The following is a 14,571-nucleotide window of genomic DNA, read 5'->3' as shown; positions in this document are numbered from 1 at the left end:
AGGTGATCTTGATTCTAGAAAGTCTACTTCTGGTTATATGATGACGTTTGCAATAAAGGTTACAAAAGGGTGTTGCTTTATCCACTATTGAAGGTGAGTACATTGCAGCAACTGAAGCTTCCAAAGAACTCTTGTGGATGAAGAAATTCCTACATGAGTTAGGTCTCAAGCAAGACAAGTTTGTGTTATTCCGTGACAGTCAGAATGTGATCCATCTCAGCAAGAATCTGACTTTTCGTGCAAAGTTGAAGCGTATTGAAGTGATGTAACATTGGATACGAGATGCACTGAAAATGAAGTCATTTTTAATTGAGAAGATTCATACTGACGAGAATGGTTTAGATATGATGACAAAGACCTTGTCTGTTTCAAAGATGATATATTGTAGAAAAAAGGCCGACATGGCTGAGCAGTACCTTCCCATTTGAGTCGTGAGGGGGAGATTTGTTGGGTGGACTCACTCCCCAAGTGGAACCCACCAAATTTTATTAATATTATTATTATTAGTATTAATATTGTTATTATTGAAAAAAAAAAGTTTTAATGGGCTTGACCCATGTGAAGGAAATAAAAGGGATTTAGAAATCCCTAAGGAGTAAGGAAGAACGGCATCCAAAGAAGAAAAATAAGGGTTTGGTTCCGGTGGTGGTAACAGATGTGTAGCAAACTTGCTCCGTTTGATCTACAAATTTAATATGTTATTCCTACCACTGCCACTGAGTTTATTATTTTTAATATACAGTTTGAGTAATTTTACCTTCTCTAAGAGTTACTTTGGCAAACCAACTTTAGTGGAAGTTGTTATAAGGTTGTTATTGTTGATTGATCTTCAATATTGTTATTAGGTAGACTTTGGTATACCCATTAATTATTATAGTGAATGTTTTTACTGGACGAGGTCCCTTGGTGTTTATTCTCTCAATTGGAGGTAAATTTTCCACATTAAAATTGTGTTTTGTCTCATATTTAATTTTCTGCCAATTATTTTTGCTTGTGTAATTGTATTTTCTATTTGGCTCTTTAGTGGAGAAAAAATATTAGTTATCTCTAATTATCTCTTGTTTTTCCCAACAAATGATAAGGGCGGATTTGGCTGTGTAAAACTTGGCTTTGAACCCTAGTATTTATACAATATTAGTGTTGAATAAGCCAAAACCATTGGAAGTCATAGATACAATATGACATATTATAACAAAAATACTATTTAGAAATGCATGGTTGTAGCATCCATTGCTATTTGGAGAAAAAGGCTTTGAGAGATAATATTGGGCTAAAGCTAACCTAACGGAAAGTAAACATTTCTATTATATTCAAACGCATGAAAGTAAGTACCTCTCAACAAATTAATTAAAATAACATGAGTCGAACAAAAAATACAACCCAAAATATAATGTTCATTTATATTTTAATGAATTTTTGTAAAAAAAGAATAATATTGTTAACATTTTAAAACATAAAAGGTAAAATTGTTTAAGTAAAATTAAATAAAGGACTAAATCTGAAAAAAAAAAAGATAAAAAAAACTAAAGTGTTATCTAAAATTAAAAAGTATATGTAAAAAGCTTAAGTGATAGTAATTGTAAAAGCTTAATTGATAAAAGTAAAAAGGTGAACATTAATTTTTATTTTTGAGAAAAATTGGGAGATCTATATGTTAAAATATTATAAATAATTAGATTAGATGGGCTGTAGGTATTCCAGCCTGTTAGCATTATTGTAAATTAGGATTGTTTAATACTCTTTGTCTGTATAAAGAAATTCCGTTGTGTAGTTAAAACACACGGGTTATTCAATATGTCTAGCAATACTCTTTATATTCAACAAATACTCTTTATATTCAACATGATATCTAGAGCCTATTTAGAGACAACCCTAATTGTCAACTACCCGGTGAACCCACTCTCTCAAGGATAAGCTCATTAAGTCCACCATTACACGACAAATTCTTGTGTACAAGAAGAGTTTTCTAAGAATATCATGACAAATTATTTCAATGAGCACAGTCCATAAATTCTATTCACAACATCAAAATAACAAGCAAGCAAAATCTAACAGGCTAGGAGAATGTCGATGAACATTTTTTACAAGGAACAAAGCATTGCAAATGATGTGAATGCTAATTACCATTGCATTGCAGGCATCAGGATAATCAATCTTTGCATCCCTAATTATCTGCTTTGCCATATCAATATTAGCAGACTTGTCAACATATACATGACAAATTCCATCTGCATAACAAAAACACATAAAATAATTTCAATAGAAGTCGTAGTTTTTCTTACATGTTTACACATATGAAATTTATATGTGATACAATACCAGCATGACCAAGAACTGGAATTCTTGTTGACTCCTTGATTTGAGAAACAAGCCTATTACTGCCTCTAGGGACCACAAGATCTATCACATCATCAAGTTGTGGCAAAGTATATTAATTAGTGAAAATCATCACAAAAATATAATTATGAGGATTTTAACTTGTAATATATACCTTAAGTAGATCTGGAATTTGATCCCTTGAAGTCACAAGCCCAATGAGTTTGTCGCCAACTATATCTGGCATGACTGAAGTAATCACCTACAACAAAGAAGAAATATATATGTAAAGATGGAAACTTAATTATACCAAAAATGATGATCTAGATTGACCTGAAAAAACTAAAGCCTCAACTAATAAAATAAATGGATAAACCTTGTGTAAGGCAGCATTTGATCTTCGGCCTTCATTTCCTCCTTTAAGTAATAAACCATTCCCACTTCGAATTGCCAATGCAGCAATCTATTAATTATGTTAAAATATTATATTAGAATGTAAATAATTAGATTAGATGGGCTGTAGGTATTCCAGCCTGTTAGCATTATTGTAAATTAGGATTGTTTAATACTCTTTGTCTGTATAAAGAAATTCCGTTGTGTAGTTAAAACACACGGGTTATTCAATATGTCTATCAATACTCTTTATATTCAACAAATACTCTTTATATTCAACATGATATCTAGAGCCTATTTAGAGACAACCCTAATTGTCAACTACCCGGTGAACCCACTCTCTTCGGTGAATATTTTTTCTTTCTTTTTCGGCAAACCGTGTTCTCAACTCCGGTTTCCTCCTATTTGCCTTTGATATGCTGATTCCTCAATTTTTTGTCCATCCATTCACGCTCTACAGTCGCTTTCGCCACTGCTGTCACTGTTTATGACGATTTTTTACGACGAACGACCACTCCAGCAGCGTCGTACACTCCAGATCGGCCAAACCCTTCAGTCGCATCATCAAAAACCTCCAAACGCACCCACACCCGCCGCCTGCCATCATGCGCGTGAGATCCACGCGTTGCCTACAACCACCGCGCGTGACGGCGCGTCTGGCAGCCGTTCACGGTGTCGCTTCTTCCATAGCACTTGCCTCAGCCTCCTGCTTCCATATCTGTTCTTAGTTTCGAGTTACAATTATACGAGTTCTAGTTCAAACAACCCTTGTTTTCCCGGTTCTTACGCAACACTCTTGACTGACCATGACGTCTTAGTTTGAAAAAAAGAGCATCTTCACCAACTACATCACTTATCCTCTCTCTGTTGAAAAATTGAATAAATCAAATTATGATAGTTGGGTCCCCGACATCAAACTATGGCTACGTGGTCAAGGTTACGAGGACCATCTCACTCAAAACCCTGAAAAGGTGAGTGTGGCTGAAACATCCAAATGGAAACAAATTGATGCTTAGTTGTGTAGTGTCATTAAGTCTACACTTCATCCAGATGTTAAACTGGTTTTGCGTTCGCATCTCACGTGTGAACTGGTTTGGAGTCAAGCAAAAACACTCTATACTAACGACACACAATGTCTCTATGGAGTTTGTCACTGCTTGTTGTAACGCCCCAAATTTTTTATCCAAAAATTACTTAAAAATATTTGTTTTCTTTTAGAAACAACTATAACTTTTCTTTTCTTAGAAGTAATTCATCATGTAATAATCTGATGATGCGTCAGAAAATGACTTGATATATTTTTTTTTGTAAAAGAATGTAATGCAATTTACTAAAATATTATTTATTCATTTATTTGCAAAATTAATATTCCAGTTGTTAGATCAATATCCATTTATGTTCCAAAATAAAATAAATTATCTTTAATTGAAATTCAAAAGAGGCAAGGTTGATTGAAATTAATGACATTCAATTATTTACAAGCAAATGAAATAATAACTTTACAATGTACTACAAAAATTTTAGTAATGCAAAACATTATTTTTAAGTAAAAGTCTCATTTTTCCACGAGCGTGCACCAATCAAACATCATTCATACAACTCTTTGAAATCAATAGTACCTAAATGTTGGTGTAAGGGGTCAGTTCATCCCACAACAAAAATTAAACCACATAATAAATTAACAGCCATAAAATATGAATATAAAATCTTTTCGTAAGAAAAGATTTTAAAAATATTGATTCTTTAATAGTTCTCAAAGATGTATCAAAAGTCATAGAATGTATCCAAATAAATAAAGTAGCAACCGTAGAGCAAATAATTAGATCAAAATAAAATAACAATAAAATATATGCAAGTTATGCATTCTCTTAAACATATATGATCCGGATATAACTAGCCACACAGGCGTCCACACAGAAGTCACTCATACTAATGGGGAAAATTAAACCAGTCACACAAGCGTCCACAAAGATGCATATGATATGTTATGAAATGATAATGATGCTCAAAGGTACATGTCACCACCCACTTAGATAATCACACAAATCACCAGCCACTTAGACGATCACAAAGATAACAATATTTAAAACACAAATCACCAGCCACTTAGGCAACCACAAAGATACCAATATTTAAAACACAATTCACCAACCACTTAGGCAACCACAAAGATAACAATATTTAAAATACAAATCACCAACCAAACCACTTAGACAACCACATAGATAAAATATTCAAAATACAAATCAGTAGCCATTTAGGCAACCACAAGGATAACACTATTTAAAACACAAATTACTCGTCACTTACGCAACCACAAATATAAAATATTAAAGATAAAATTTTAATCACATATGACATCAAAGTTTTATTTTCATGAACGCTTACAATCAAGAGTCAGTAATTTTGTTATCCCAAATATATAACACACAAACACGTGAATAAATGTCTTAGAGTCATAACTTTCATTTTATAAACTATAAAATTGGATTAACGACGTGTTATTGATAGACATCAAAACTCAAATAACGAATAACATATACAAATATAAACTTTATTTCTTTTACTATAAATTGTCTCCCATTATTAGTCATTTAGACATACAAATCAAGGTTTACCACTAAACACATCACAAAAATCAACTTAATCATGTTATCATAATTAAAAATTAAAATTTTTCACCAATTCCCCCAAGACTCATATAGATTTCTTAAAAATCAAAACATTGAAATAAAATAGCACAAAAATCGAAACTTTAAATTAAAAACATCCTAAAAAATTGACTCATGAGATCATAATAAAAATCATAACTTTATAATTAAGTACAGAAACAACACAAAAATAACAACTTTATATTAAATATATGACATCAAACATATTACTCATGTTCTAATAATAAAAATCGAAATTTTATAATTAAGTTTATGAAAGCAAACATATTACTCATAAAAACAAAATATTATAGTCAAAATCTTTAAGGCTAACAAAAATCAACATTTTTCTTTTAAGACATCAAGACATATATCAATATCTTACAAACTATTAATTTAATATCTAGCCTAATTCTGCATGGGGAAAAACCCTTACCTTATGCACTTTCTTTCTTAACTCACGTAAATTCGCACGAAAAATAGCTCATGAGGCAATGATGAATTCAACACTAATAGATATTGAAATTTACGACTTAGAAAATTATTTTGGGATTGTACGAATGACAAATAGGTGTGACATGGTCTAATAGAAATGTATGAACAAATTAGCTATTTACGTTGCAATATTACTATTGATTATTTATCTAAAATTGAAGTGCACTTAATTCCAAAATTATGCTATCAATAATTACCATTTCTTTATTTTTATTAGGTTGTTGCAAAATCAATTGAAATCATGTGTATTTATGTGTATGAGTTAATTAGGATTAACTAATAGAGTTCACAATATATTGCAGGTGTCACACCACCCATTTTAATTAAATAAATAAATTAGAGGGTGTCACATCACCCTTTTAATTTTTCATCTAATAGTTACGAAACCAAAAATTTCATAGAATTATTTTTGTAGGGAATTAAAATAAAATTATAATTTTAGTTTAAAAGAGAGGAATGCATGGGATACAAAAAAGGAGAATAGTCTGTTTGTTGTCCTCTCTTAATTGCACAAAGAAAAACTCATAATTAAATTTATAATCTTCCTTTAAAAAATAAATTAAAGATGTTAAAAATGAGTTAATGCACATTATGTCAAGAAAACACCATGAATTTTCATAAAATCTTGTCATAAAGGAGAGTAAAAGAATGAGTCAAGTCACTATATTTTTTTATAGGGTGGACTAAAAATATTTTCAAAACACTTATACGGGTTGAGTTTCAATAACTCTATAATATCTCCTAAAGTGAATACTTATTCGGTCGCAAATAAAACTAGAAACAATATAACTTTTATAAATTCTAATTTAATTAAATAATTCAACTTATATTTTATCAACTAAAATAAATCAAGGAAGACAATAATACCACTCACACATAACAAAATAAAACAAACATATCTAACACATCAATTTCATGATTATCAAAACTAATAAAATAAAAAATGCGCAATAGTCCATTTAGGAAATAATCACATCATAAATCGTCCCCATGTAATTGTCACGCCAAAACAATTAAATAAAAATGAAGGTTATAATTATTCAGGTAAAATAGAGTCTGACAAAATTTAATTTAATTTATTTAGACATAGACTAATTATTAATTTAATAATAGCAATTACTAAAAAGACACATATATAATGTATATGAAAATTTTGGGGTGTTACACTTGTTGAATATCATTACTCCTAAGACACTCGCTGGCACTATTTTTTCATATCTTGGCATCGTTCATAGTGCACTTCATGACTTTAATGAGCTTCTCCCTTCTACTGCAAGTAATCTAGTTGAACAAAAGAAGGAGTTGGATCAACGCAGCACGTTCTTAGTGCTTCTTGCACTCTATGGTCTACCCCAGGAGTACTCTGCAACTCAGGATCAAATTTTGGGGTCTGTTACTGTTCTGGATATGTCTACTATGTCAACGATCCTCATTCGAGTACCGGCAAAACATCCAGTTGAGCATTCTATTACTTTAGTTCCGGGTGACATTGTTGCCCTTGCATCTCAGGGACATAATCAGAATCGTTCTCGTGGAGGACCATCCAACTCTAAGTCTCGTCTCAAATGTGAGCATTGTAATCGGCTTGTACACACTATTGATCGGTGTTGGAAGTTGTATGGTAAGCCATCATCGCCTTCGATAAATGCAACTCAGCTTGATCCTTCTACCACTATTCAGACTACACCATGTCCACAAGGCTCCCCGGCAAATTATGAAAATTTTCTCCGATGGGTTCAGAGTCATCCGAACTCTAGTTCTCCTACTTTCGTTGCACGCACTGGTAACTCGTTTGTTTACCTCTCTCACTCATCTTCTCTCGGCCCTTGGGTTCATGATTCTGGTGCGTCTGATCATGTTACTGGTAATAAATGTCTCTTTTCTTCACTCTCTACATCTGGTTTTTTACCTACTATAACTTCTGCCAATGGTACTCAAACCCGGTCTCAAGGAGTTGGCACTGTCCACATTCTCCCTTCCATCTCAGTTGCATATGTTCTCTATGCACCTGGATGCCCCTTTAATTTATTTTTAGTTAGTCGATTGACTCGGTCTCATGATTGTATTATTACTTTCACTAATGATAATGTTACCTTGCAGGACCGAAGTTCGGGACGGACGATTGGCTTCGGATGTGAGTCACAAGGTCTCTATTACCTTTCTACATCTTCCAAGATGTGATCTGCCACAGAGTCCCCTCATACTATCCATGCTCAGCTAGGACACCCAAGTCTTACCAAACTACAAAAACTGGTGTCTAGTTTGGCTAAGTTGTCTACTTTACATTGTGAGTCGTGTTAGTTAGAGAAACACACCCGTAGTAATTTTCTTGATCGAGTCAATAAAAGAATATCCTCTCCCTTTGCTTTAGTTCACTGATGTTTGGGATCCCTCTCGTACTGTGTCTATTTTAGAGTCTAAGTATTTTGTTACTTTTATTGATGATTATTCTCATCAATCGTATGTCATCTTCTGTTCTTGATGGCAATATCCCTCATTCGGTCCTCTTTCCTCATACCCCTCTTCACCCACTACCACCTCGTGTCTTTGGGTCCACGTGTTTTGTCCATAATTTATCTCCTACTTTGGACAAATTGTCAGCTCGATCACTCAAGTGTGTCTTTATCGGTTATCATCGGTCCCAAAAGGGCTATTGTTGTTATTCTCCCACACTACACTGCTACGTTACATCAGCCATGTTACCTTTTTGATTCCGTACAATATTTTAAATCTACCTATATAGCTACTGAACCCCATCAGGACATTAATCCAGAATCTCCTCAAGTAGTTATCCCTATCCCACCCACTCATATTCCTATCGAACCTGTCGAGTCTTCCCCCAACCTCCACGACCACTACAAACATATCAGCATCGTCGCTTATCCTCTATTGTGCTTGTTCCTGTTCCCATTATAGACTCTCCTCTGACGCCACCTCCGGATCCGGCCCTGCCACTTGAGCATGGACTTCCCGTTGCTCTTCGTAAGGATATTCACACCACCCGTAATCTATCTCATCATTTTATTGATTTGTGTTATCATCGTCTTTCTCCTTTACATTACACTTCCTTGTCTTCTGTTTCTATTCTTAAAACTATAGGGGAAGCATTATCCCACCCTGAGTGGATGCAAGCAATGCTTGATGAAATGTGTGCTCTTCAAAGCAGTGGTACTTGGGAATTGGTTCCTTTACCTCATGGGAAGTCGTTAGTCGGGTGTCGTTGGCTTTATACAGTGAAGGTTTGTCCTTATGGTAAGATTGATCGATTTAAGGCTCGTTTGGTAGCCAAGGGATATACTCAGATTTTTGGGTTGAATTACAGTGACACATTCTCACCTGTTGCCAAAATGGCATCTGTCAGAATGTTTTTCTCCATTGCAGCAATTCGACATTGGCCTCTCCATCAACTTGACATTAAAAATGCTTTTTTGCACGGTGATCTTGAAGAGGAAGTTTATATGGAGCAACCACCAGGGTTTGTTGCTCAGGGGGAGTCTTTCACGATGGTTTGTCGGCTACGCAGGTCCTTTTATGGTCTTAAACAGTCTCCTAGAGCTTGGTTTGGCAGATTCAACTCGGTAGTACAAGAGTTTGGTATGATCCGTATTGATACCGATCACTCTGTATTTTGTCATCACTCAGCCCAAGGGTGCATCTATCTTATTGTTTACGTGGATGACATTGTTCTAACTGGTAGTGATCAGCAAGGAATACTCCAGTTAAAACAACATCTTTCAAATAAATTTCAAACTAAAGACCTTGGTAAAATCCGTTATTTTTTGGGTATTGAAGTAGCCCAATCCAAGGATGGCCTTGTAGTTTCACAAAGAAAATATGCTATGGATATTCTTGAAGAAAAAGGTCCATTAAATGTCAAGTCAGTTGATACTCCTATGGATCCAAATGTCAAACTCCTACCCAATCAGGGGGAGCCTCTATCAGATTCAAGAAGATATAGGAGATTGGTTGGAAAATTAAACTATCTCACAGTCACTCGTCCTGACATTTCCTTTGATGTTAGTGTGGTAAGTCAGTTCTTAAATTCTCCTTGCCAAGAACATATGGATATTGTAATCCGGATGCTTAAATACATCAAAAGTGCACCTGGAAAGGTCTCATTTATGAAGATGGAGGACATACTCTGATAATTGGCTACTTAGATGTCGATTGGGCAGGCTCACCCATAGACAGACAATCAACTTCTGGGTATTGTGTACTATCGAAGGAAATTTAATATCTTGGAAGAGTAAGAAACAAAATGTTGTTGCAAGATCCAGCGCTGAGGCAGAATACAAGGTCATAACACTAGTAACATATGAACTCATCTGGTTGAAACAGTTACTGAAAGAAGTTCAATTTGAAGATGCCAGCACAATGACACTAATATGTGATAATCAAGTTGCATTGCACATTGCCTCAAATCCTGTTTTTCATGAGAGGACCAAGCATATTGAGATTGACTGTCATTTTGTTAGAGAAAATATCAAATCGGGTGACATCATCACTAGCTTTGTCAATTCCAATGATCAGTTAGCAGATGTTTTTACAAAGTCATTGCGAGGTCCCAAAATTAGTTATATATGTAACAAGCTAGGTGCATTTGATTTATATGCTCCAGCTTGAGGGGGAGTGTTAAAATATTATATTAGAATGTAAATAATTAGATTAGATGGGCTGTAAGTATTCCGCCCCGTTAGCATTACTGTAAATTAAGGTTGTTTAGTACAATTTGTCTATATAAAGAAATTTCGTTGTGTAGTTGAAACACACAGGTTATTCAATATGTCTCTCAATACTCTTTATATTCAACAAATTCATTTATCAAACAACTCATACATCAATATCCAAATTAACTTGAAATAAATATTTCATAAACGAGAAGGATATATTGAAATATGATATAATGAAACAACAATCAACTTATACTAATAGGTAGTTTATAGTCATGCTCTTATATTTTTCATGCTAAGTAATAGTTGAAAATGTAAAATGGATAACACAAAGTGCCTTAAATACCAAAACAAGAGCATCGGGTCGAGATTCAAATATAATCAGGAGTACACCTAGAGGACATGATATTTTCTCCAGAATGAGTTTATCAGCTAGCTGGACACATATAATAGCAATTAGAACAGTCAAAATGAGTGAACTTATTTTTTGGTAAAATCAGTCCGTGACTATATTTTTTTATCTTAGATCAAGATCAGTGAACATAATTAGTTACAAAATCCATTTCAGAATTTTTCATTTAACCAAATACTGGAAAGATGTTACATACATCAAACACTTTAGAAGACGTTAAACATGTTACAAATGAGTTAATGGGTGGTTAATAAGAGTTTGAAGGACCAACATCTATTGGTCTAAGCGGCAAGGAGCACTGTTATGCTTAAGCAAGGTTTCGGATTCAAGTCTTGTGAATACAAAAAATTAGCACATGAGAGTTTTGCCTTCTTATAGTCGATCCGGATTGACTCGAATTATATAGAGAATATAAAACATAAACGAAGAGTTAGGAGGAAAATAGAATATCCTTCAAATAAAGAGAATGGTTTTTTATTTGACCTCAGATCTCTTTAAAATCTGACCAACTAGCTCCTCCATATCTGCCAACATGTGCACAGACTTTGCAAGTCTAGAGATCTGTCGAGTAAAAAACCAAAGGTTAGACAAAACACATTCATTAAAAAACATGTTTTGGCAAGTAAAAAAAAAGCATGTTTTGGATTGTGAGGAATCAATTTCAGACAATGAAAAGCAGCCATATTAAGTTAATGCCTTCTCAGGCTTCAGGGTTAAACGTGATATCAGAGACTTGTCATATCTAGCAGTCACAACATCAGCCACTGCCAGCAAAATGTTCCTCCTTTCTTCAGACTTTAGGGCATGAAAACCAAAATAATCAAAGTAGTACAATTGGCTAACCTACTTCAGTTCCCTGTGTTGGGAATAACCACAGCATGTAAACACTTAAACTATTTTTTTCAAAGATTAGTGTAAATTTCGATATTGGTCCTCAAAAAATTTCATTATCGAATCTTGCATTTTATAAAATACATAACTTCTTCATTGAGCTAGTTTAGCAATAAAACCAATGTGTTTATGTTCTAATATTTGCAAGTACAATTTAGAAGTTTTTTCATTATGTAACTGTTGTTACCTGAAGTCGTCTAGAACTATTACATGCTGCAACTGCCATTTCATGTGCACTCTCTTGCTTAATGTTTTTCCACAGATGTGCATCTTTATGAAAGACGGTACCCATTTTCTCCCCTTGAAGCACTCGTATGATGTTGTCTGTGGCATAGCCACTTCAATGGAGGTTGAAATACAATTTCTTTGTCAGTAAAATGTAAAAGCCAAATGTATACTTGAAATTTAAATTATGCTCTACATTCATGCAAATTATAATATTGCTCGCGAGTCGCGACAAATATCAGAAGCCTTTTTCATTACTTGAACTATATCTCAGGATATAACAGATACTTTAGTAAATACCAATTGTTGCAAGCAAAACAAAATTCAATTTTTATTTTTTTCCCCTAGAGTTGCATGCACTATGTGCTACGATTGATAGCATAAAAGAAATGAGCACTGTATCTACATGACATGATACAGAGAACTATATTTCTCTTATTTCAAACAAAATTAATTACGGTGTTGTTAAATAGTGGTGCTATAGTATAGCGCAATTTGAACAAATTGCTATTTTTCTGCTTTACACTATTTATTATATAATATTGTCAAATAACGGTTCTAGCATTAGCACAATTGCACAACGGAATTTGAACAAACCACTATTTTCCGCAATTGAAAACACATTGACTAATTAAAACAATTTCTCTATGGTATGAAAGTGAAACGAAAATAGCTATCTTCATTCTTTAGTGCAAGCACTTTGTTAGAGTAATGACACACAAGACAAAATGTTACATACCTAGTTATAATAACAGGGATGCCAGCATGAACAGCACAAATAGCATCATTGACTTTAGCAGTCATACCCCCTCTGCCTAATCTTGATTTGTCTCGATAAGTAATTTCTCTTTGATGTTTTTCTTCTATATATGTATGAATTAACTTTGAGATTGGGTCATTAGGAGGACCACTATAAAGGCCCTCAACATAACTTAATAAAACAAGAAGATCAACTTTAAGTTCAAGTGCTAATAGACCAGCCAAACTGTCATTGTCCCAGAAAATACCAGAAGAATCCTGCAGGCAATGCTTACAATTTAAGGAAATATCAAGTATTACAAAACCACCATGACATGACTATGTTATCAAAAGCATAATATTTTTTTTAAACATTAACTCTAATAAGTTTAGAGAGAGAAAAGGACATCAGAGAAAATGAATCCTAATCCAAAAATGAGGATACTGTGTCATGAGAATGAACAAATCGCAAACTCATATTAGCTCAAGAACAGAACAAATCGCAAACTCATATCAGCTCAAAAACAGAACAAATTGCAAACCCATAACCTCATTCAGCAAATCGCAAAAAAATGACACTTAACAAACAAGATTACCAAAATAAAAACTAAAATCGCAAATTGAAATGATTTGAAAATAGAATATAACTTACTTGCTACAACAAATCGCGAAGTGAAACGAGAGATGATACAAGACCAAAGGGGAACGGGTTTCGTAAATATTAGTAGTTACAACTTCTTTTGCATTCTCAGCTACATTTATGCACATTTAATTTTTTTTTACAAAATAGTATAATAATTTTAGAAACAGTGACACTGTAACCGTAGCTAAAGGTAGTATTAGCGACAGATTAAAAATTATCACAACATATTAATGTCGCAATAGATACTTTTTTTTTTGTAGTGAGAGTTTAGTTAAATATATAATTTGGCAGAAGAACATAGATACTTGGTCTGATTAGAATGTGGCAAAAATGTATATAAGCTTTATATTCATAACTGTATATGAACTTTATTTTGGTAGATTTACCAAGAATCTGGAGCAGGTCCTCGACAATTCTTGTTGATTTTAAACCTCGGTATTTTCTTTTATATATATGGATTGGAAAATTATTTATTTGTACAAATTTTACTAAACTGATATATATTTGGGTGATTTTGTTAGCCTGTCTATTGTTGAATATAAAATTCTTTATTTGTGGAGTACTCAATCTAATTAGTAGTAGTCAATCTGTTTACAATATTTTGAAATTCATGCTGAATTACATATATATTGGCCTTTCTTTTATATGCATTTTGGAGCATTTAATGACGATCAAAAGAGTTGCTGGTAGTGTTCTGTCTTTTTGACCAAAACCAATATATATGAATAAAAATATTCTAGCCTTTGAACACTTTATGAAATCTATTTGACTGGGCGTTTTTATTCTTTTTTGATCAGATTTCTCTTGTGTTTAATGATCCTTTATTCTTCCGATAAATTTGTTGATATTATATATTTGATCTAGAGACTTGATTTTGTTCAAAACAATTTGGAGAATGATGATGAACTTCTACAGGAGCTTGATACTGAGCTTCTGCAGTTTCGTGGAGATTGATAATCAATCTGGACTGTCAATTTTGTATTTTCTGGAGACTGATGATCAATCTGGAGGTTTAGTCTTTGATCATTCTGGATGACTTCCTGGTCAATCTGGATGACTTGTACATATCAAGATTGATTAACTTTCTTGATATTTAAGTTGGAGAAGATTCGTACTTGTTTTAACTTGCTTGATTCA

The 14,571-nt window shown here is 33.4% G+C and overlaps 1 protein-coding gene across 4 annotated transcripts; it reads right to left on the bottom strand.

Moving 5' to 3' along the window:
- Positions 1 to 1,931: 1,931 nt before the first annotated feature.
- Positions 1,932 to 13,486, bottom strand: LOC101495477 (delta-1-pyrroline-5-carboxylate synthase-like). Of its 4 annotated transcripts, none has more exons than XM_073364781.1 (8): positions 13,444 to 13,486; positions 12,793 to 13,070; positions 12,016 to 12,166; positions 11,421 to 11,498; positions 2,693 to 2,779; positions 2,492 to 2,578; positions 2,320 to 2,400; positions 1,932 to 2,228 (listed from the first exon to the last, which is right to left on the bottom strand). In XM_073364781.1, exons 2-8 carry the CDS (start codon positions 12,855 to 12,857, stop codon positions 2,169 to 2,171), a joined length of 609 nt encoding a protein of 202 aa, XP_073220882.1. In that variant the 5' UTR covers positions 12,858 to 13,070; positions 13,444 to 13,486; the 3' UTR covers positions 1,932 to 2,168. The 4 variants fall into 4 exon arrangements, with proteins under 4 accessions (XP_073220882.1, XP_012572780.1, XP_073220880.1 ...); XM_012717326.3 differs by lacking the exon at positions 13,444 to 13,486 and adding an exon at positions 13,237 to 13,394 and having other exon boundaries at positions 12,793 to 13,082; XM_073364779.1 differs by lacking the exon at positions 13,444 to 13,486 and adding an exon at positions 13,237 to 13,393.
- Positions 13,487 to 14,571: the final 1,085 nt, after the last annotated feature.

The sequence above is a fragment of the Cicer arietinum genome, unplaced genomic scaffold (genome assembly GCF_000331145.2).
Source record: "Cicer arietinum cultivar CDC Frontier isolate Library 1 unplaced genomic scaffold, Cicar.CDCFrontier_v2.0 Ca_scaffold_5916_v2.0, whole genome shotgun sequence".
Classification (NCBI taxonomy): domain Eukaryota; kingdom Viridiplantae; phylum Streptophyta; class Magnoliopsida; order Fabales; family Fabaceae; genus Cicer; species Cicer arietinum.
The sequence above is the reverse complement of the archived record's forward strand: the minus strand, read 5'-3'. Positions and strand labels throughout refer to the sequence as shown.